This window comes from Rousettus aegyptiacus, unplaced genomic scaffold (assembly GCF_014176215.1).
Source record: "Rousettus aegyptiacus isolate mRouAeg1 unplaced genomic scaffold, mRouAeg1.p scaffold_m13_p_9, whole genome shotgun sequence".
Lineage (NCBI taxonomy): Eukaryota > Metazoa > Chordata > Mammalia > Chiroptera > Pteropodidae > Rousettus > Rousettus aegyptiacus.
The window spans coordinates 103,856,496-103,881,230 of record NW_023416312.1 but is presented as its reverse complement, the minus strand read 5'-3'; the positions used below and the strand labels follow the sequence as shown (position 1 = coordinate 103,881,230).

General features: G+C 38.5%; 1 protein-coding gene across 10 annotated transcripts in view; it reads right to left on the bottom strand.

The window, feature by feature from the left end:
- Positions 1-11,348, bottom strand: part of EDA (ectodysplasin A) — a 261,904-nt gene extending 250,556 nt beyond the window's left edge. For 9 of the 10 annotated variants that reach the window (XM_036226505.1, XM_036226498.1, XM_036226500.1 and 6 more), the window contains exon 1: positions 10,726-11,342. In XM_036226505.1, coding sequence (XP_036082398.1) covers positions 10,726-11,109 — 384 coding nt within the window. In that variant the 5' untranslated portion in view covers positions 11,110-11,342. Of the gene's footprint in view, positions 1-10,725 lie in introns of all 10 variants that reach the window. The other variant, XM_036226499.1, reaches the window with a different exon arrangement.
- Positions 11,349-24,735: the final 13,387 nt, after the last annotated feature.

Below are 24,735 nucleotides of genomic sequence, written 5' to 3'. Positions count from 1 at the left end.
CCGTATCTGACAGTGAGGTAGTTAGATCTCCTTCTATGTTAGCATTTTGGTCTGTTTCTACCTTTAGTTCTGTTAGTAATTGCTTTACATATGACAGGGCTCCTTGATTGGGAGCATACATATTAGTAAGTGTTATGTCTTCTTGTGCATGAGCCCCTTCATCATTATGAAGTGTCCCTCAGTATCTTTCTTTACATTTTTTATTTTGAAGTCTATTTGTCTGATATTAGTACCGTTACCCCTGCTTTTCTCTGAATGCCATTTGCTTGAAATATCATTTTCCACCCTTTCACTCTGAGTCTATATTTGTCTTTGGAGTTGAGATGTGTCTCTTGGATGCAGCAAGTGGTTGTGTTTTGTTTTCTGATCCATTCTGCAACTCTGTGCCTTTTTATTGGTGAGTTCAGTCCATTTACATTTCGGGTGATTATTGAAATATGAAGTCTTCTTATAGCCATTTTATCTTTTGCTTTCTGGTAGCTTGGTGGTTTTATTACCTTCTTATCCCTATATTTCTGTTTTCTTTATTTTGGTTGGCTTTTGTGGGTTTTCCCTCTGGTCCTTCTTGTTTTATGTTACATACTTCAGTTCTGAATCTTTGATGTGTGGTTACCATTACAAATATATAAAGGATAGTTTTATATAGACAATTGTCCATTTTATTCTGAGCATACCTTATCTCCATTCCCCTTTGTGATCTTTGAATCCCCCCCTTTTCAGTCATTGTTGTCTCAATTTGTCTCTATGTATGCAGAACGTTCATTACTATCTTGCTATAGCAAATCTCTTCTTATTTTAAGCTTATAATGCCCTGTTCCTAGTAAAGGTTGCACTCTTCTGCTTTTATCCACCTGCTAGTCACCTTACTCCTAATTGTTGTTTTTTTTTTTTTGGTCATTTTATTTTAGGTGAGCTGATCCCTTTCAGTATTTCCCGTAGTGCAGGCTTCATAGTGGAGAATTCCCTGAATTTTTGTATGTCTGGAAATGTCTTTATTTCTCCTTCATATCTAAAGAAGAGCTTAGCTGGATATATTATTCTTGGCTGGTAGTTTCTTTCATTTAATACTTTGAATATTTTATTCCACTCCTTTCTAACTTGTAAGGTTCGTGCTGAGCAGTCCCATGATAATCTATTTGGTTTTCCTTTATAAATTATTGTTTTCTTCTTTCTGGCTGCCCTCAGAATTCTGTCTTTGTTGCTGATTTTTGATAATATTAATACAATATGTCTTGGTGAAGGCTTTTTGGGTTGAGATAACTGGGTGTTCTATCGACTTCTTAAATTTCAAGCTCCAGTTCATTCCTTAGATTTGGGAAATTCTCGTCTACTATTTGTCTGAAAATGCTTTCTCATCCCTGTTCCTTTTCCTCCTCTTTGAGAATTCCCATTATTCTTATGTTTCGTCTCCTGATATCAGCTGGTTCTTGTATTTCTCTTTCATTATTTTTCATTCCTCATGTTTTATCTTCTTCCTTCTGATTTATTTCTTGATTTCTGTCTTTGATATCACTGATCCTTTCCTTCATTTGGTCGACCCTATTTTCCAAGCTTGTTATTTCATTTTTCAACTCTTTCAGTGTGTTCTTTATCTCCAGAAGATCTATTTGGTTCTTTTTGAGGGTTTCAATCTCCTTGCTAAAGAACTCATTCTGTTCATCTAGTTGTTTTTTCAATTCCTGAAATTGTTGATATGATTTGTTTCGGATCTTACTGAGTTTTTTCGGAAGTACCATTCTGAATTCTGTCATTTAAGTCTATTTCTATGTATGTAAGCTTATTTTCTGGAGATTTTTCTCTTTTTTTATGAGATGCTTTGTCACCTTGGTTGTTCATGGTGTTTAATGGACTATTTCTCCACCTGGGCATTAATGAAAGTGTTTTCTGCTTTTTTCCCCCAGAAAGATTTATTATATCATGGTCCCAAGCCTGTTGCAAAGAAGGTGTTTTTCTTTTGGTTTCCAGTAGGTGGCGTCTAAGCCTCTTGGATCTCTGCTTTATGTAAAGTCTTAATAATGTCTTTTTTTCCTTATAGATGTTTTATCATGCTTGCTACCCTCATTCTCAGTTCCTGTTAGTGTTAGCGACAGTTTCGGTAGCATTTGCTCAGATTCCCCTGCAGCTTCGCAATGATCGATCTCAGAGAGTATGAGGTGAGGGGCCCTCTGGGTTGGGGGATGGGGACTGCGGCTCAGCCTCTGTTTTGCAACCCAGCTGGTAAAAATCAACTGTTGTCTTTCTGCCCTGATGACTGGACACTGACGTCAGCCATGTGGAACTCACAGCACTCCCAGGAAGGACTGTTCAAAGAAGTCGCCACACCTTCTCCCCTCCCCCTCCTCCTACAGGTAGCTCCAGCAGCTGCTAGAGGCAGCTTCTTTATTTCTCCCAGTCTACTGTGACACCCAGGGTTCTGACCTGTGCACAGATCCCATCCATGCTCAGACATGCTGGTGTGCTGGTTGTATGTTTTGGATTGTTTTAGATGTTCAGTTTATTGTTGTTTCAAGGGAAGAGAGCTGGGGACATCTCTCACTCCACCATGTTTCTGACACCCCACATTTTCTTTATTTATGTATCAATGGTTATTTAGAGTCTTTCCACATCTTGGCCATTGTGAATAATGCTGCAATGAACATGAGAGTGCACAGATATCTTTGAGATCTTGATTTCAATTCTTTTCAATAAACACCCAGAAGTAGAATTACTGGATCATATGGTAGCTCTATTTGTAATATTTTGAAGAACTTCCATACTGTTTTCGATAGCAGCTGCACCATTTTACATGTTTGCCAACAGTGTACAAAGGTTCAAATTTTTCCATTTTCTCACCAATATGCATTGTCTTTTTCTGATAGTAGCCATCCTGGAAAGTGTAAGGTAGTATCTCATTGTAGATTTGATTTGCATTTCCCTGATTAATAATGTTGAACATTTTTCATACACATGTCGACCATTTAAATGTCTTTTCTGGAGAAATGTCTATTCAAGTCCTTAGTACATTTTTAAATTAAGTTATTTGGTTTTTGCTATTGAGTTGTAGAATTTCCTTATATATTTTGGACCTTAACCCCTTTTCAGATATATGATATGCAAATATTTTCTCTCATTCTTTATGCTGCCTTTTCACTCTGTTGTCTCCTTTGCTGTGCGGAAGCTTTGTAATTTGATATAATCCCACTCATTTATTTTTGTTTTTGTTGCCTGTGCTTTTGATGAAATACCCAAGAAAAATCACTGCCAAGATGAGATCAACATTATGAAGCTCTCCTCTGGTTTCTTCTTAGAATTTTACAGCTTCAGATCTTAAGTTTTCAATCCATTTTGAGTTGATTTCTGTGAATAAAGTTCCAAATTCATTCTTTTATGTGTGAATATCCAGTTTTCTCAACACTATTTGTTGAAGAGACTATACTTTCCCCATTGTGTATTCTTGGCATCCTTTTCAAAGATCATTTGACCGCACATACATGGATTCATTTCTGGGCTATTCTGTTTTGTCTATATGTCTGTCTTTATGTCAATGACAAATTCTTTTGATTACTATAGCTTTGCAATATAGTTCGATATCATGAAGCACAATGCCTCCAGCTTTATTCTTTTTAAAGATTGTTTTGGATATTTGGAGTCTTTTGTAATTCCTTACAAATTTTAGGACTGTTTGCTCTATTTCTGTGATTAATACCATTGGCATTTTGATAGCAATTTCACTGAGTTTGTAGATTGCTTTGGGCAGTATGGATACTTTAACGATATTTAGTCTTCCAATCAATGAACTCTCAATGTCTTTCCATTTCTTTGTGTTTTCAGTATATGTCTTTTGCTTCCCAAGATAAGTATATTCCTAAGTATTATATTCTTTTTAGTGCTGTTGTAAATGGGATTGTCTTCCTAATTCCTTTTCAGGTAGTTCATTGTTAGTATACATAAATGCAACTAATTTTTGTATGTTGATAGGGTATCCTGCAAATCTACTGAATTTGTTTATTAGTTCACATCATCTGCAAACAGGGACAATTTTAATTTTTCTTTGCTGATTGGATGTCTTTTATTTTTTTCTTGCCTAATTCTTCTAGCTTGGACTTCCAGTACTTTATTGAATAGAAATGGTGAGAGTGGACATCCTTTATTTGTTCCTTATGTTAGAGGAAAAGCTTTCAGTTATTCACCATTGAGAATGAGGATAGCTGTGGGCTTTTTGTAAATGGCCTTTATTATGTTGAGGTACTTTCCTTCTATTTCTAGCTTATTGAGAGTTTTTATCATGAAATGGTGTTAAATTTTGTCAAATACTTTTGCTGCATTTCGATGATTATGTGATTTGTCTTCTTTATTCTGTTAATGTAGTGTATCGTATTAAGTGATTTTTGTATTTTAGACCATCCTTGCTTCCCAGGAATAAATTCTATTTGGTCATGATGTATGATCCTTTTAATGTGTTGTTGGATTTAGTTTGCTAGTATTTTGCTGAGGACTTTTGCATCTGTATTCATCAAGGATATTGACCTGTAGTTTTATTTTCTTTTGGTTTCTTTGTCTTGCTTTGCTATCAAAGTAATGCTGTTCTCAAGTGAGTTTGGAAGTGTTTCTCCTCTTCAAATTTTTGGAGGAGTTTGAGAAAGGCTGGCATTACTTCTTCTTTAAATGTTTGGTACAATTCACCAGTGCAGCCATCTGGTCCTGGTTTTTTCCTTGTTGGGAGGTTTTTGATTACTGATTTAATCTCCATGCAAATTATAGGTATGTTCAGACTTTTAATACTTAATGATTTAGTATTGGTTCATTGTATGTTTCTAGGAATTTAACCATTTCTTCTAGGTTATCCAGTTTGTTGAAATATAGGTTATTCATGGTAGTCTCTTATCCTTTTTATTTCTGTGCCATTAGTTGTAATGTCTGTTCTTTCACTTCTGATTTTATTTGTCATCTACCTTTTTTGTATTTATCTAGTTAAGTTTGCCACTTTTGTTTATCTTTTGCGAAAACCAATTCTCAGCTTCATTGATTTTTCTATCTTCAATTTTGTTTATTTCGGCTTTCATCTTTGTTTTTCTTTTCCAACTTTGGATTTAGTTTGTTCTTCTTTCCCTAGCTCCTTAAAGTGTTGAGTTAGGTTGTTTATTTGAGATCTTTCTTCTTTTTTAATGTAGGCATTTATTGCTATTAACTTCCCTCTTAGTGCTGCTTTTGACACAACCCGTAAGTTTTGGTATGTTGTGTTTTTGTTTTCATCTTGAGGTATTTTATAATTTCCTTTTTGATATCTTCTTTGACTCAATGGTTATTCAAAAGAGTGTTAATTTCCACATATTTGTAAAATTTCCAGTTTTTCTGCTGCAATTGATTCTAGTTTCATTCCATTGTGTTCAGAAAAGATACCTGGTATAATTTCGGTCTTCCAAAATTTGTTAAGATTTCTTTGGTGACTTAACATTTTGTATTTTCTGGAGAAAGATATGTATGCTTACAAAGAACATGTGTTCTGCTGCTGTTAGAATGTTCTGTATATGTTGGTTAGATCCATCTGCTTTACACTATTGTTGAAGTCTTGTTTCCTTACTGTTTTGTCTAGATGTTTATCCATTATTGAAAGTGGGATACTGAAATCAACTACTGCTGTTCTATTGCTGTCTATTTATCCCTTTGGTTCTGCCAATAATACACACACACACACACACACACACACACACACACACACACATCCTCCTGTTAGACTGACTCCTTTTATCATTATATAATGTCCTTCTTTGTCTCTTCTGATATTTTTTGTCTGCTATAAGTATAGGTATCCTCGCTCTTTCTTGGTTACCATTTGCATGGACTATCTTTTTCTATTCTTTCATGTCCAGCCTATCTGTCTGTTTTCTTAAATCTAAAGTGAATTTCTTGTAGAAAGCATATAGTTCGGTCTTGCTTTCATCAATTCAGCCACAGTATTTCTTCGACTGGGAGAGTTTTATCTATTTAATTTAAAGTAAATTTATAAGGAAAGATTTAATATTGCCACCTCGTTAGTTCTTTCCTGTTAGTTTTCAGATGCTTTCATTTGTATTCCCTCTTGCAATCTTACTTTGTGCTTTGTTGATTTTTTTTATATTGATATGTTTTGATTCCTTTCTCTTTTTCTTTTGTGTACTTCTATAGGTATTTTTGTGGTTACCTTGAGGCTTACATAAAATACCTTGCAACAGTCTATTTTAAGCTGATAACAACTTAAGTTTAATTGCATACAAAAACTCTACATTCTGCTTTCTTCCCCAAATACTTTCTTTTTGTCACATTTGACATCTATTCATATTATGTATGTTTTAACATATTTTAGTTATATTTTTGATACTTTTATAATTTAACTTTTATACTAGAAATAAAAGTGGTTTATCTACTACCATTACAGCAATGCTGCATTCTGTATGTGTCTATATATTTATTTTTACTGAGTTTCATACTTTTGAATGCTATAATGTAGCTGTTTAGTGTCCTTTCATTTCAAGTTGAGAGAGAGGAGAACTGAAAGCAAATAAAACAAAACATCAAATGATACATTACAGAAAGCTTTTTGCACCATCTTAGAGGTAATATGGTTAGGGCTCTCCTCCATTTCACTTTCTAATGATTCTAGAAACCAGTGAAACATTGCCAATGAAACTATTTACTCATCTTCACATAGCTGACAATTCACAGGGTTAGCAAGACCTGAAGGAAAACAGGCCTGTTACATAAAGAGAAAATATCTTTGTTTTACAAAAAAATCTCCAAAGGCCCAAAATAATATTCAACCGAACAAGTGTTTAAGTACCCTAACTATAACAAGCACTGTGTCAGGTATTGTGGAAAGAGACTAAAAAGAAGGCAGATTTCTGAGGAGTTCTGATATAAAGGAAGACATAAGATTTATTAAAGGAAACAACCATTACAACTCAGAATGATCCCAAGATAGGATATAGTGGGTGGGTTACAAGCATAGAGTTGAGAAAATGGGATAGGTATAATGGAGTCAGTTGATCAAAAGCCTTGAATGTCACATTGAAAAGTCTAGGTTTAAATCTATAGAAAACTATTTTATCTGGATCCCACTCCCCTAAAAAATTCTTGGATTTAATGATTTCTAGCTATTTTCTTGATCAACCAGCCTTAATAAATAATGTCAAATCTGAATACACTAATGTTCTATCTAGTTAAACCAAGAGATGTTTTGTAAAATGTTAGGGTTGACTTCTGTGACATTAGCTCAGCTAATAGGAACATATTCTAAATATCTCCAACAACACCTCCCCAAAACCCTTATTAAACTACCCATACATATTTTTCTAAATACTTCCTAAACTTTAGAGTTTCAGTTTAGATCATGTCTTGTGGCAATCATTTGAATGAGATACTATTCTTATTTGCCTCCTTCCCCAAATAATATCTTGGGCATTAAAATATATCTAATACTTCACATAGTGTCTGTCTATAGCATGCTTTCTAGTTATTGAACTAGATAGTTAAATTATACCAATATATTAATTTTAGTCATCTCTCTAATGGTTTAGCAGACTTTGATTATATGTCTCCCTCAACCTCCATTTCTTTAGACTGAAAAACAAAAATCTAGAAAATCCTTCCATCCTTTTAATTAATTAAATTGGGTTTCTGGATATAAATCTAATTTTAGTCTTTCATAGGGAAAATATAAGGGTTTTATTTTGTCATCATTTTCAACACCCTTCCTAATGATGCCCACCTTATTCTTGCCTTTGAGGACCACAATCACAACTGGGCCAATTTCTTCACAAAATGGTCAACAGTGATTTTTATTTTATTTACTCTAGCAATCAGATTGTGTGTTGTCTAACTCAGAGACTGTTGAGATGTTTCTCTTGAGACCATCTCCTGTGAGTATCCAGATCAATCTACAGGTACTTGGCTACTCTAGCTGAAGGAAACAGTTATGATTCCAGGTCCAAATGACCCTCTCACTTTTTATCATCAGCAACTATGTCCCCACCAGGGAGGCTTTTCTATAACAATTCCCTTAGAGAGCTTTGCTGATCTCTCTGGAATGTATCCTGACTGCCCTAATTTCCTTCTACATATCCGGTTTTAAAGGTTTTTTAATTGAGGTATGACATACATATATCTTCCATGATTTCTAGATCCCTTTCTTGAGTCATAACTGAACCCATCAAACCATAAACTTGGACAGGTTTGAATGACCTTATACGATAAAGTACTTCTGACTGTTCTGCCCATTTTGTCTCCTGAGATCTTCCTGTAATTTATTCTCATCAGTTTGCCTTCACCACTTGCATATAAACTGGTGAGAAACCTGAATGTTCTACTCAGTGAAGGATGTGTTATTTTTATCTGTCTTCCTCTCCACCTAAGAGTTGCTGTAACAGCAATTGTCTGTGTTGGAAAACTAAAATATAAAAGTATGACCTATGTGGCCAAATACTACAAGGCTGTTTACTTCCTTATTTATGAATCATAATCTGTCAGCACAACTTAGAATCTTGACTGTCAGCAGATATTGCAATTAAATGTCCCTGCAAAGCCAGCAGAGGGTGCACCAGGGCACTAGAAATTTTACCCAAAATGTAGCAGTATCAATTTAACTCTAATAACCAATCAGCTTCTCTCTCTCTCTCTCTCTCTCTCTCTCTCTCTCTCTCACTCTCTCAATCTCGCTCTCACTCTCTCTCTCTCTCTCTCTCTCTCTCTCTCTCTCTCTCTCTCTCTCTCTCAAAACTAATATCCTCAAGATAAACTTAGGTTGAATCTGGGCTAAAATTCCTTAAAAGCATATTCCAATTCTCCTGAAAGTGAAGTTAAGGAAGAATGACTACATGGTTAAACGTAGTCTGGCCAATATATAGGTGGAGTAGACAAAAGTGATGCAGATCTGAGCCATCTAATTTGTCTACTCCACCTATATATTGTTTGCCAAGGGGATCAAACAAAATGGACACATATGGCCCCTCGCAACTCTAAAAACCTCTGATTCCAATTGATGTCAGCAAAAGTAAAGAGCCATTATACTTTCTTCTACTGCTGAAAAAGATTAAAACAGAAAGGCTAAAGGACAGAAGATAGGGAGCTGTAGTTACCTTAGGCATACTATTTGAAGTGCTATGCAAATAACAGGCAACTAAATGACATTACAGACCTGAGAGAGTCCCACACCATCACAGAAACCCTAGAGTTCAGCTGTCCCGCTAGTCCTGTGTATAAACATAGGTCTGTCCATTCTGAATGCCAAAAAGCCTTGGCTTGCATTTGATTAAAGAAGTTCAATTCCTTCCTCTTCTCACAGAATATCAACGTTCAGCTGTTAAGTATTTCTATTGGGCATTGGAGGGGGCAGTGGATAGATAAAGGGAGTCAGAATCCTAGTTAATTATCATTTAGCCACAGTGTTTAAAGTTTCAGCTACGAGAAGCATGTGTACTGATTCTCTTCTTTGATAAGCTGTTATATAAGTTGGAGTGTGCTAGCAAGACATTTTAAGGCTCAGGGAAACTTTATAATGCATGTTATAGAAAATATATCTGTCCTAACATTACAGTATTATCATGAATATGACACTAGCTTAGGATGGGTGGTCAAAGTAGCACAAATATTTACATAGTATGACAATAATGCCGGATGAGGTAAGTATATAAAACCTGAGTCCCTCACCTCAAGGAACTTATTTGCACAATTTGACCTCTTCCCCAAGAAGAACACATTCACTATTATTTTTTAACCATCTGAAAAGGATTTTTGGGTGCTTCTCTTAAGTTTCACATAAGACAAAACATGGAGCTCAAGAGAATAGTTAAAGAGCACTAAACTACTTGAATAAAGAGCTAGAAAAAGTAGAAAACAAACACGAAAGCTAATAGTTCTCTAACAAGAGCATAAACATCACAAAGATTGCAAAAAAAAAAACCCTGCCCTTGAGAGGTTATTCTTGAGTAATTATTCTATCAGTAGATTCTTGTTCTCAAGGCACTTCACACCCTACGTCTCCATCCCACTCCCCCAAAAGAGTGTTAACCAGCATGCAAAGGGTGAGTTTTATTTCCCTTTTGGATTTTTAAAATTGCTCTTCAGAAGTTGTCTAGCAAGACGGCATATTTCTGCCAGAATTCCTCAGGGGCGCTGATCCTCACTAGAACACCAAGGACAACCAGCCTCAAATTGCAGGTAAGTGTGAACAAGCCTACGTCCTGGCCAGTGCACAAGGATCCGCGATGAAAATACGATTAAAAGTTGTTTCAACGGGAGTGGAGCAGTTATTACAGCTGTTTACAGCTCCGGCTTCAAGGGAGAATCTGCTAGTGCTGGCATCATCTCTGGACACGACAAAACAAGCACCGTGGGCAAAGGATCTCACCCGGAGCAGAAGGGCCAAGCAGCCGCCGTTAGTCCGCCAGAGGGGCAGCGCCGGCACCCCAGCGCCGCGGCCCGGCTGGGAGCGCTGCCAATTTTCCCGGAGGCAGCCTGTAGCCGGGGCGGCGGGCGCAGGCCGGAGCTCCCACGATCAGGGGTCGTAAGGGAGTCTGAGGAAGCTGAGCCAGGGACCGCGGACAACCTGCCCCGGGGCAACCTCTCTCCCTCTCACCCACCCCTTCCCTGGTCCTGCCCTCCAACTTGGCTCGAGGTGGCCAAGTCTTCCCCAGGGCCCGGTGGGGGAGGGCCCTCACCCTACCCATGATGGGATGGGGCCTCGGCTGCCGCCGCCCCTCCTAGGTGACTCACCTGGTGCAAGTCCTGGGAGTCTGGGGGGAGTGTGGTTTCTCCCGGTTCTAGCGGTTGCTGCTGAAGTGACGGCTGCCCGAAGTGGCGGGCGATGGGACCGTCAGGGTCGAGGCCACCGGGGCTGCTCAGGGTGCCAGAGGTGCCAGGGGTGCCGGGGCCGCCAAGGCGGGACTCAGCTCCCCGTTCCCGCCGCAACTCGGAGCGCAACTCTAAGTAGCAGCACAACGTCAGCAGGTGGAGGGCCAGCGAGAGGCCAAAGAAGCCCAGGAAGAGCCGGCAGCTGTTCCCTTCGCTCGCCCGGGCCGGGGCCCCGCGACAGCCACAGCCCTGGCTCCCCCGCTCCCGCGGCAGGGGCTCCCTGCGCTCCACCTCGGGGTAGCCCATGGCCTCCGGAGACGCCCACTCTCTGAGGCCCGGGAGCCGCCGCGTCTGCCTCAGCCGTTCACGACCCCTGACAGGCGGCTACTGTCCTGCCATGGGCTGGGGGCTGCAGGGACCCGTTCCTGCGCGACCGAGGCTGGGCGGGACAGAGCAGGGAGCAGCCGCATGTGCAGCTCCACTCCGAGGGGTGGGAAAGGGAGGAGGAGGGGCGGGAGACGGGCGGCTCTGCCCGCCGAGGGAATGAGGGAGGAGGCCCGGGCCGACCCCGCCCCATCCCTCAAGCGGCTGCCGGGGCGCCCAACCACCGGGCCGCCAAGCCTGGGCGCCCCGCCCCCAGGCGTTCCACCCCGGGCCTTCGGCCGCGGGGCGGGGCCTGGGGGCGTGTGGCTTTGCCTCTGCCTGGTGGCCCCACCCAGCTCTTCCCGCTTGCAGTGTTTTAGTTGGTGACTGCCGCTGTCGTTCATGCCTGGACTCCACCTCAATTTAACCTTTTAGCGCCAGTACCGGGAAGGGGAGGAAAGGACGGGGGAGGCTGAGAAGAATTTGAGAACCTTGGAAAGCAAAGAAAAGGAGGCAGAAGCTAGTATTAATAGAAATGTTTGCAATTAACTGCAGTTGCTAATAACATCATCCAGTACTTATCTGTTGCTTTCAATCTTCAAAGCGGTTAACAGACGTTAAACTAATTAAAACAGTTCTGGGTTTGGAATGAGACCATGCCTGCTCTGTTTGCAATCCATTGGCGCGCCAAAAGCAAAGGAGACTCGGGAGCCAGAGAGGCAAAGGGAGTGAGAATGGGGTAGGACTGGGACAGCCCCATTCCTGGAGTGAGTCTGGGGTCTTAATCTAAGTGATGAAGAAGCCACCCGTGGCAGGTGGACCCGAAGCGATGTTGCCCCAGGGTAAAGCAGCTCCTCCCTGGGGTTTCTTGATATGTTATTTCAACAACTATGTATTTATCCCTTTCCAATGTAGAAAGTGCTATATGAGACACTCCTCAGTCAGTATGCTTTCTCATCTCCTGCCATAGGTGGACTTTTGAGTGGATAACATGTACCATCAACATGAGCAAGTGGGGAAACTGAGGGCCAGAATGAGGTGGATTTTTACAAGGATGGTCCACAGAATGGCCAGACAATATTGGCATCTCTATTTGCAGGCAACTGTTCTGGGCTCTCCACCCCTCCCCTCCTCTCCCTGGAGTAGTCCCTGGGGAAGGTTCAACAAGTCAGCCAAATGTTCCAGATGTACACTGCTGCAACCACAGCATCTTCAACAGCTGCACCAATCAGAAAAGGGTTCAGAGCAAAACAACAAAAAAGAGTGGCAAACATCCGAACAATAGACCCTGAAATGAAGGATGGAAAGGATTAGTTGAGCTACCACTGACAAGAGTCACTGGTCTGAGATTATAAAGAGCTAAATGACCATGGCAGGGGGGATATGTATGTTTCTTGGCCACTACGCACTCCCAGTCCCATGTTATGAATAATTACCAGTTTCGTTGACTTGAACGGGGTAGGCCCAAGACCTAGGCTGGTGGGAAAGAAGAAAAATAAGGGGAACGCAAAAGAAGAGAAACAATGAAACAGAAACGAAGCATATGGTGAGAGGTCAGTCCAGAGAGCACAGAGGTTAAAAACCTTAAATATATTAGCCACGCCAACTTTTCTTCCAGACACTCTGTGGCTGGCCTCCATGTCTCAGAAACAACTTTGTATCCTCTCATTGGCTCTTACACGTGAAATATCAGATTTGCAAAGAATACTGTCATCATGCAGATAAGAAATTTAAAAATGTCATTTCACAGCTAATCTCAAGTACTGCTTGTTCGGTCTGGGGAGTCTAGATGCTAGACTGATTTACCTTAATTTCCATAACCCAAGACTATTAGAAAGAATGCTGGACTAGGAGTTCGTTGACCTGCCCCTGCCACTAGTTTGCTGGGTCACCCTGAGCAAGTCGCTGTGCTTTTTGAGACCTTAGTTTTTCCAACTGTAAAATGGGTAGTTTGAACGTTAACAGCTATAACATTGTGTTTTACCTGTGTCTTCACTGGCTGTGTTGATTTGATTGCTGCATACATAGTTCAAAGAGACTTCCCCTTCTCCCTCTAAAGTGAAAAGGGAACTAATAGCTTTCTCTTGGTAGCGATGGTGGTGCTCAGGGATCTTACTAGTCTCAGCTTATCATGTTCTATCAGGCTTTTAACAGCTGACTGAGAAAAGCTGTTGCACCATTATCCTCGGAAGACCTTACAAGTTGCATTTGGTTCCCCAGAGGAAGAAGAATACATGGCTTCGTATGCAGTAGAAATATTAGAATGGGACAATTCAGTGAGGGATGTGTGTGGTGATTTTTAAAAGTAGTTTTTGGGAAAAAAGTGTTTTCAAGTGTTACTTCAGGTAGCTTCTGTGAGTGCATAAGTACCTCATCCTCTACAGAACAGGTCTCAAAATGATAGCCTGCAACTATATCCAGCAAACTGATATGTATTTAGTGAAATGTTGGCTACAACTTTGAGTTAAAAAATTAATTGCCAGCATTCAGCAATCAGGAGATTTCACATTAAAAATCTGTATTTCCTGCTTCTCTATTAAAAAGAAATCAGAAAACTTGGTAACACTAGATTCATATTCTCATACAGGCAGCCAGAACTGCTCCCTTGGTAAATGTGGGAGCAATCATGTTCCCACAGTCATCCCCACCTCTTCTAGATTCCATTATCGTCCTTGTCACTCATTTACCTTACTTTTCTGGCCCCATGTACTCTAGGAAACAAAATTATCAGTTCTTTAGCATGACCTATACCCTGCCTCTCCAACTTCATCTTTCATCATCCTACGAGGAACCCATACTCGGACAGTACTAAATTTGTCGACACCTCTCACACTTCTGTGTCTTTGTACAAATTGATTTCTTTGCCAGGAATGCCCCTACCTTGGAAGCCCGATAAATTCTTCAAGAAACAAATTATGTGTTCCCCGTGGGCATGAAGCTTTCTATGGTAACCTAGACTAGCTAGAATTCCAAAAATGGAATTGAGCCAAGGGATGCCTGTCAGTAGCACTTATGAACTACCTACTGTATACGGAACTGTATAATACATTATGGAAAGACATAAAGGACGTAGAGCCAAATGACAATTGTGCATTTACCACCCTATTTTGGCTAGTGTTAAGAGTTGTGGACAATCCAGAAAAGAAAATAACGAGAAATTCAAATATTTTTAATTTGTTGTACTTCATTGGATTTCTGTTGCATCAAGTTTCCCTTCCTAAATTTGTTTGTCTGTACCTAATATTAAAATAATATTAGTTGACAATACCTGAATAATAAATATTCAAAATGAGCTGACCATCTCTGGTGGAATATAATAAGGAGTTAGGAAGGAACTGGTTTTAAATACTTCTTAGCTCTGATTAATCCACAGAACAAATCATTGACACAGATCACAGAGATAGCTCTCTGATCCACTTAGGAATAAGCAGACAGATAGTTGTAACTTGGGCTTAGGACTTGCATCCTGGTTTGAATCTCAACATATTCACTTATTAGCTGTGTGACTCAGGACAAGTAACTTTTGCCTTCTTGCAGAGGCTCAATCTTCTCATGTGTAAAACAGAAATGACAACATATGCTTTGTAAGATAGCTGTGCTTAAATGGAACACTATGTGTCAAAGTGTGTGGTACATAATAACTGCACAGTAAATGCCAGTCCCTGCTGTCTAGGAGACTTCCATCAAAAGGAGATGAGACAAAAAACATCACAGTATTAAAGACATGACAAAGGCAGAAAATCATCTACATACTTTGCCCATGTCAAATGCTTGCCCCCCTTTTTTTGCATTCTTAAAGTTTGAGATGAAACTCCTTGTTTCCCATTATCCTCTCCTGAACTCTTAACTCATCTATCCAATTTTCTCCTCTCCATTTCCACTTGGATATCTAATAGACATGTTCTTAAACTCAACATGACCAACGACAAAGTTCTTCTCCCCTAAAATGTGCTTATCCCTTGGTCCTGTGCATCTCAGCAAATAGCAAGGCCATCCTCCTATTGCTCAACACAAAAACTTCAAAGTCATCCTTGAATCCTCTCCTTTTTGAACATCCCACATCTAATCTGTCAGTGAATGTTGTCAGTTCTGCCTTTAAAATATACCCAGAAGCTGATCACTTCTCATCACCTCCCTGTCAGTATCCTAGTCCAAGCCCCCATGTTGCCTCACTGAATTACTACTTTACCTTTTTCTCACATCTCCATGCCTTTTTCTTTTGCCACCCTACAGTCTATTACTTATCCTGTATTCAGAGGTATTCCATTAAAATGTTAAGTCAGATCCTACCACTCCTCTGTTCCAAATCCTTCAATGGCTCCCCATCTCCCTCAGTCTTTACCTTGGCCTACAAGGCCCTACACGATCTGATTGGTGCCCACCTACTGGGCTCCTCTCCTACTACTCTTCTTGCACCCTGCTCCAGACACATTGAAATCTTGCTGTTCCTTGCATTTGCAAAGCATGTTTCCACTCAAGGGTCTTTTTATGCATGTTTCCTTCTGCCTGAAATGCTATTCTCCCTAATAGCTCCATAGCTTCTCTCTTATTACTTCCAGGTCTCTTCTTAGATGTCACCTTATCAAAGAACCTTTCCTTGACCAATATCCCATCCTCTGTCCCCCTCCTTTGCTGTGTTTTTCTTCTTAATGCTCATCACCATCTGACATATTATATATGTGTTTGTTTTATCATGCAACTCCCCTACAGCCACAGCTAGAATATCAGTTCCATGAGGGTGGAGATTGTTGCCCGTTTGTGGTCACTCCTTTATTTACCAGACCAAGAGCAGTGCCTGATATATAATAGGTTCAATATATGTTTGTTGCTAGAATGATTGAATTCCTCCTTTAGTAGAGTTAAGAGGAAGGACAAATGAGGACTGGTCAGATATGTTACCAGATCAGCAAGGACATTTCTTCCAGCATAGTAAAGCTGGAAGGAACATCTCATTTTACATGAGACAACTCCCCCAGAGAAAGATATGCAAAAAGGCCACACAGCTAACTAGAGGAGTGGCTAGGAAAGAAAATGACCATTAGTCGAACATTCGTCTTCTATGTGCCAGACTTTCTCATTAACTTCTATGTGAGGTTAGTATTATGAACATATCATAGATGAAAAATTGGAGGCATTTAACCAAGAGGTTCAATGACTAGCCCAAATTCATATTGCAACTAATTTGTAGAGTCACAATTAGAATCCAAGTTTGGTTCAAAAATTCCATACTCTGTTTTTAACCTTACCAGCTACTGACAGATCCAGAATTCATCTTCATAGAACTAGACACTCAGAAACTGTGAGAGTTCTGGAGTAGCAGAGTAATAAACCAGTCGAAAGTCAGTTTTTTCTCCTACCAGCCTGGCTGCTGCTGCCACAACCCTTTTGCCCCTACTCTAAAACAACTGTTATTAGATGAATACACTTAAATCCAGGTCCTATCAGGTCATTATTCTGTGTAGTAACTCTTAATAACTTCTCACTCACCACAGAACAGCAACCTAACTCCTCACCCTGGCAGCCAAGGCCCTCCAGTCTGGCCCTAAACTACCATTCCAGCCATGCTGTTAGGCCTTGATGAAATTCTGCCTCTTCATAACCTCAGCTCATTGTCCAGAACAAACATCTACATTCCTACCTCTGCCTTTTGCTGACATTACTCCCCTTCCTCTTCCCAATATCCTGTCCCTTCCCCTTTGCTTATTTAAAATCAGCACATTCTTCAAGGCCCAGCTCAAGTTCCTTCTCCTGACTTTGCCTGCCCACAATGCTTTCCACCAGGACACTCTGCCTATATGACTCCTCTGGCACTCAAAATATGGAACTCACAATTACTAATTAGCATTCTGTGTGAGGGTCTCATTTCCCCCAGATTACAGCCAACTGTTCTTCAAAGAAGACAACCTGTCTTAGTCCCCACAGGGCTTACCATCAGTAGGTGCTTAGCAAATCTTTGTTAATGGATTAAAGACTGCAGAAATAAATTTTAAGCAGGGTTTTAAAGGCAGAAATGGTCTGAGTTTGATGGTTGGCATAGAAATATTTGCAGAAATCAATGAAGCAGTGATAAGGAGATAATTCTTCTTGCTGTAAGGGAGCAAGATCGCACAACATTAACAGAGAATATTTATTTTTTGCAATAAGGTCTTTGGCTACTCATGGGTGGCTGAGCATATGGGGAGGCTCTCACTTCATGAAGGGGAATTTTTCATTCAAAAATAGAAAATGTTGTTGCTATCAGAATGTCATGTGCATCTATCTCCTGCAATGTGTGTCAGCCTCACCACTCAGGCCACCAAGTAGCCGAGAAACAGGCTGCACGGGCCCATCGCTATATATCACATTGGGATCACATGAAAATTGCAGATTCAGTTTTGGGCAAGAGTAGGGCTTCAAGAGAATCTTTGGCATTGAGTGTCTATAGGTTCTCACATCCTCCAAACAACTATGTGTGGCAGATAGAGTGGCCATTTACCTTTATTTAACAGAGGAGGAAACTGAAGCCCAGAGAAGCATAATGGCTTATTCAAGGTCACGCAGTCAGGGTACCTGACTCTTGGCCTAGGGTTCTTTTTCCTTACTAAACTGTTTTATTTGTCTATCACACTTATGTTTTATATTTGAACTAGCCAGTTTATGCACTGTGCCCATAAAATGCATTTCCAGATCAAAATAGGGAACAGATTTCAGGATCTGAGCCCACAAGGATCGGGCACTTTGGGGATCCAAACTTGGCTTTGGGAAAAGCAACCTGAGACAAGACTTGGAAGACTACAATTATAACAGCTTTCCAAAACTTGCCCCAGCTACTCCCTACCCCACTCTCACTAGATTATATTGAGAGAATACAATTGGCTGTAGGTGGTTTAAGTATCACATCCATTCAACAAATATTCAGAGTTACTGCTGCTTGCCAGGTACTGTTCTAAGTGCTAGGGATACAACTGTTGACAAAACAAAGAATTAATACAATCTACAATTAGAACACCATTTTTGAAAAATAACTCTGTTTTTTACAAATACAGTAGAATAGTAAAGTACCTTTAAATGGCCTTATCTCTTCTCCCACTGTACCTCTGAGCTGAGCTAGATTCACAGGCACACTCCTAGGGGTTGGGAAGTGTTATGTCCTAACAGTTTCATGGCCTCCAAATATTGAACGAAAAGTACAAATGACCCCAATTCAAACACATTCCTCTAAGTCACTCAGGAAAACTAGTCCTGTGCTAAGAAATGCAAAGTAAACAGCCAATTGTTAGAATTTAAGCATCTCTCTTATCTGCTTAGCACTTGCTGATTAAAGTCCAGGAAAGGAAACTACAGAGTCGGGCTCCAGGAAGGTTGGGAAGCATGGAAACCTAACTCCAAGGTGAACAGTCAGTGCCTAAAGATAAGTGTCAAGTTGAACAGTCGAACCTGAGTCTTAGGTAATCAATGTCTAATATAGATGCGTGTGTATGTATGTATGCATATATATGTGTGTATATATATATATGTGTATAGAGAAAGACAGAGAAAGAGAATGAGAAAGTATGGGAGAAGGCTTCTTAAAATGGAAAGTGCTACACAAATGTAAGATGATAATAGCAACCTTGCACTGAGTACCTATGTAACAGGTACTGTGCTAGGCAAAGTTATATATGCTTATGTCATTTAATCTTCAAAAACCACTTTTGGAAGTAAATTGCTCATTTTCCTACATGTTAAAAAAAAGGTCCAAAGAAGTGATATAACATGTTCAATGTCCTCTAGCTAGTAAATGGTAGTACTAGGATTCAAGTCCAGATCTGTCCTGATTGAAAAGTCCACATTCTTTCCATTATGCTATGATGAACAACTTATTTTGCATACTCAGAAGCACCCCAAATAAGGAGTTTTCTGCAACTTTCCAGCTGGAATCTATTAGATATTAGATGGTTGGTACCCTTTCCTCACCCCGATCTGATCTTACAGTCTAATAGGAAGATATGATACTGTAGCTAAGCCAAACTAGAGTTTGAAAATGAAACAAAAAACTAAATAAGAAAAGCATAGCAACAGAAAATAGAGACTCAGGAGATTACAGCAACACCTCATTTTATTGTGCTTCATATATATTGAGGTTTTACAAATTGAAAGTTTATGGAAACCCTGCATAAACTAGTCCATCAGTATCATTTTTCAACAGTATTTGCTTACTTTGTGTTGCTGTGCCACATTTTGCTAATTGTAGAAATATCTCAAACTTTTTCATCATTATTATATTTGTTATGGAGATCTGTGATCAGTGATCTTTGGTGTTATTATTGTTATTGTTTGGGGCTCCGTGAACTGCACCCATATGAGATGGTGAACATAAATCATAAATGCATGCATGCTGACTGCTTCACCAACTGGTCATTTCCAGCTTGCTTCCTCTCTTTGGGCCTCCCCATTCCCTGAAACACAACAATATTGCAGTTTGGCCAATTAATAACTCTACAATGGCCTCTAAGTGTTCAAATGAAAGGAAAAGTCACATGTTTCTCACTTGAACTCACTGATAAGGCTTAGTGAGGAAGGTATGCCAAAAGTTGAGAAAGGCCAAAAACTAGGCTTCATGTGAATGCAAAGGGAAAGTTCCTGAAGGAAATTAAAAGTGCTATTTCAGTGAACACAGTTGAGAAGAAAGTAAAACAGCCTCATTGCTGATATGGAGAAAATTTTAATGGTTTGGATAGATCAAACCAGCCACAACACTCCCTCAAGCCAAAGCCTAATCCAGAGCGAGGACCTAACTCTCTTCAATTCTGCGAAGGCCGGAGAGGTGAGGAAGCTGCAGAAGGAAAGTTTGAAGTGGCAGAGGTTTAAGGAAAGAAGCCATCTCCATAACATAAAAGTGCAAGATGAAGCAGCAAGTGATGTAGCAGCTGCAGCAAGGTATCCAGAAGATCTGGCTCAGATAATGAATGGAGGTGGCTACACTAAAGGACAGACTTACAATAGAGGCAGAACAGCCTTACACTGGAAGTAGATGCCATCCAGGACCTCGATAGCTACAGAGAAGTCAATGCTTCAAAGGACAGGCTGACTCTTCTCAGGGGTGAGGGCAGCTGGTGACTTTAAATTGAAGCCAGTGCTCATTTACCATTCTGAAAATCCTAGGGCCCTTAAGAATTATGCTAAAGCTACTTGCCTGTGCTCTATAAATGGAAAATTATTGCCTGGATGACAGCACATATGTTTACAAAATGCTATACTGAATATTTAAGTCTACTGCTCGGAAAAAAGATTTCTTTCAAAATATTACTGCTCCAGCAGTAATGTAATGGCTAGGTATAGAGACAGAGGAGACAGCAATTAGAGGGATCACTTTATAAACTATATAAATTTCTAACCAACGTGCTATAGACTTGAAACTAATAATACAAATTTTAAAAAAGATCAAGTAGCAAACTCGTACCTAAAAGATCAAAGAAAATCAAAACAAAAAAATAATGATAGTTTTTTTCTTAAAATAAAATAAGAAATATGTTTGGAAGTATCAAATGTGCTTGTCACATCCACATTAAATAAAGGGTAATGATGGGAAATACCAAAAATAATTATTACTGCTCATTGACAAGACGCCTGCCCACCCAAGAGCTCTTCTGACAATGGACAACGAGATGAATGTTGCTTGCATGCCGGCTAACACTGAGTCCATTCTGTAGCCCAACGATGAAGGAGTGATTTCGACTTTCAAGTCTTATTATTTAAGAAATACACTTTATAAGGCTGTAGCTGCCATAGAAAGTGATTCCTATAATTGATTTGGGCAAAGTAAATTGAAAATCTCCTGGAAAGGATTCCCCATTCTAGATGCCATTAAGAACATTCGTGATTCATGGGAAGAGGTCAAAATGTCAGCATTAATAGGAGTTCGAAAGAATTTGATTTCAACCCCATGGATAACTTTGAAAGGTTCAAGACTTCAGTGCAGGAAGTAACTGCAGATGTGGTGGAAAGAGCAAATTTATTCAGATATATACCAGTTTTACTTGGACTCAGTCATATGTGTGTGTGTATGTGTGTGTGTGTGTGTGTGCGCGCTTGTCTTTACTTCTATGCAATTTTATTACATGTGTAGGTCCTTACATCTGCCACTGAAGCCAAGATAAAGAACATTTCCCTCACTGCAAGGATCTCTCATTATGCTCTATTAAAATTATACACCCCATATTCTCCACAAACACCCTCCCCCACCCATCAAAAATCCCTGGCAATCACAAACCTGTTCTCCATATTTTGTCATTTAAAGAACATTATATAAATGATATCAGACACCATGTAACCACGTGGGGTTAGCTTTTCACTGAGGATAGTTACTGGAGATTTACCCAAGTTGTTGTTCGTATCAATAGTTCACTCTTTTTATTGCTGAGTAGTATTCCATGGTATGGATTATCACAGTTTGTTTAATTATTCATGTGAATGCTCTCTGGGTGTTGAAGACTGAGTTGTTTCCAGTTTCTGTTATAAATAAAGCTTCTGTGAACATTCATGTACAAGGTTTTTTTTTTTAAATTGAGATATAATTGACAAAAAATGTATTAGTTTTAGGTGAACAACATAATGATTTGATATATGTAATTGCAAAATTATTACCATAAGTTTAGTTCACATCCATCACCACACATAGTTCGCAGTTACAATTATTTTCTTATGATGAGAACTTTTAAGATCTACTCTCCTAGCGACTTTCAAATAAGCAATATAGCATTGGTAACTATAGTCGCCATGCCATGTACAGACTTTTGTGTAAACATAAATTTCATTTCTCTGGGAAATAAATTGCCCAAGAGTGCAATTGCTGGGTTGTATGGTACTCACATGTTCAGTTTTATAAGAACTGCCAAAGTGTTTTATAGAGTGAATTCTACCATTTTATATTTCCACCAGCAACATATTGGTAACCCAGTTTCTTTGAATTCTCACCAGCATTTGGTATTGTCACTTTTTAAAAAATTTTAGCCATTCTGATAGGTGTGTAGTGATCTCTCTTTCCAACAATTTTTATTGTCCTAATGGCTAGTGATATTAACATACTTTTATGAGCTGATTTGCCATCTGTATGTCTTTTACCCATTTCCTAATTGGATTTTTTTTTACTGTTAAGTTTTGAAAGTTCTTTATATATTCAAGATACAAGTCCTTATTTCAAATATGTGATTTGCAAATATTTCTCCCAGTCCATAACTTGAGTTTTCATCCTCAGCACAGTTTTTCACAGAGCAAATATGTTTTTCTAACTTTGATAAAGTCCAATTTATAAATATTTCCTTTTACAGATCATGCTTTCAGTGTAAAGTCTAAGGACTCTAACTAGTCATATAATCTGGAGATTTTCTCTATCTCCACCCCCAATATTGTAGGAATTAGTTTTAATTAGTCAAATTAGTAAAATTTAATTTTATATGTTACATTTAAGCTTTTGATCTATCTTGAGTTAATTTTGTAAAAGGTATCAGGTTTAGATACAGGTTAATTTTCCCGCTTATGGAAAATTAACTGCTCTAGCATCATTTGTTAAAAAAGGTTATGCTTCCTCAACTCAACTGTTTATTTCTCTTTGACAAAAATCAGTTGGGTATATTTATGTGGCTCTATTCCTAGGTTTTTTTATTCTCTTCTATTGATATATGTATCTGTTCTTCCATTATGACACTATTTTGGTTATTGTGGCTATTTCGTAGGCCTTCATACTGAGTAGAGTGATTCCTTCCATTCTAGTCTTCTTTTTCAAAATTGCTTTAGTTAATCTAGGTCCTGTGCCTTTCTATATAAATTTTAGAATAAGCTTGTTTACATCTAAAAAAATCCTGCCGGGATTATTTAACAGCTTTGTTTAGATATAATTGCCATGTAACAATATTGCACATATTTAAAGTATACAATTTAACAATATTTGACATATATACACACCACCATGATTAAGGTATAGAACATATACATCACCTTTCAAAGTTTCCTCATGCTTCTTTGTAATCCCTCTCCATTCAGATTTGTCTCAAGACAACTACTGATCTAATTTCTGTCATTATACAACAGCTTGCACTTTTTAGAGTTTTACATAAATGGAATCATATGGGATAGCTTATTTCTTTTTAATCTGAAGAGGTATTCTATTGTATGGACATATCATAGTATGTTTATCTATTCCCTAATTGAAGGAAATTTGAGTTGTTCTCAGTTATTGGCCAGTACAAATAAAGCTGCTATGAATATTCATGTATAAGTATTTATTTTGACACAGGCTTTAATTTCTCTTGGGTAAAAACTTAAGAGTGGCAAATGTATGTTTAACTTTTTATGAACCTGGCAAACTGTTTTCCAAAATAGTTGTACCTCTTACCTTCATTGCCATCAGAATTCCAGTTTCTCCACATTCTTGTCAGCTCTTGGTATGGTCAGAATTTTAACTTTAGCCATTCTAATAGTATCTCATTACAGTTTTATTTACATACCTACAATGAATAATGATGTTTGAGCATGTTTTCATATGCTTTATTGCTATCCACATATTTTCTTTGGTAAAATGTCTGTTCATGTCTTTTGTACATTTTTAATTGGGTTGTTCATTTCTTAGTGATAAGATTCAATGGTTCTTTATATATTCTGGGAACAAATCTTTTGTCAGATATATGCTTTGCCCATATGTTCTCTCATTCTGTGGGCTGTCTTCCCATTTTCTTTGCCATGTCTTTTGAAGAACAGAAGCTTTTCTTTTTTATCAAGTCCAATTTATTAATTTTTTCATGAATTTTTTTTTGGTGTCATATCTAAGAAATTTTTGCTCAACTCAGTTTCACAAAGTTTTTTTTTCTGTTTTATTCTAGAAGTTTTATATGTAGGTCTATGATCCATTTTGAGTTAATCTTTTTATAGGTGCAAGGTAGGAATGGAATTTTTTTGCATAAAGATATCCATCCAATTGATCTAACATTATTTATTGAAAAGATTAATCTTTCTTTATTAAATTGCCTATTCATCTTTGTCAAAAATCGGTTGTCCATATATGTTTAAGTCTATATCTAGACTTTCAATCTTGTTCCATTGATTTATTTATCTATTTTGTACAAATAGCACTATGTTTATATTACTATAGCTTTAAAAGAAGTCTTGGAGTCAGGTAATATTAGCTCTCCAACTTTGTTGTTCTTCAAAGTTGGTTTAGGTATTCTACATTCTTCACATTTCCATATAAAGTTTAGAATCAGCTTTTCAATTGCTATAAGAGCTTTCAAGGATTTTGATTGGGATTGCATTTAAATCTATCAATTAATTTAGAGAGAGTTGACATCTTAATGTTGAGTCTTCTGTCCCATTAACATATATCTCCCCAATTATCTGGGTCTTCTTCAATTTCTCCCAGAAATGTTCTGTAGTTTCCAGAGTTCAGATCTATGTCATCTTCTGTCAGATTTATCCCTAAGTATTTTGGATTAGTTATTGAATTGGTTATCAGTAAGTATTTTGTTGCTATTGAAAATGGTATTGTTTTCTTAATTTAGATTATCAATTTTTCACTGCTAGTATATAGAAACATAATTTAAATATATTGATCTTGTA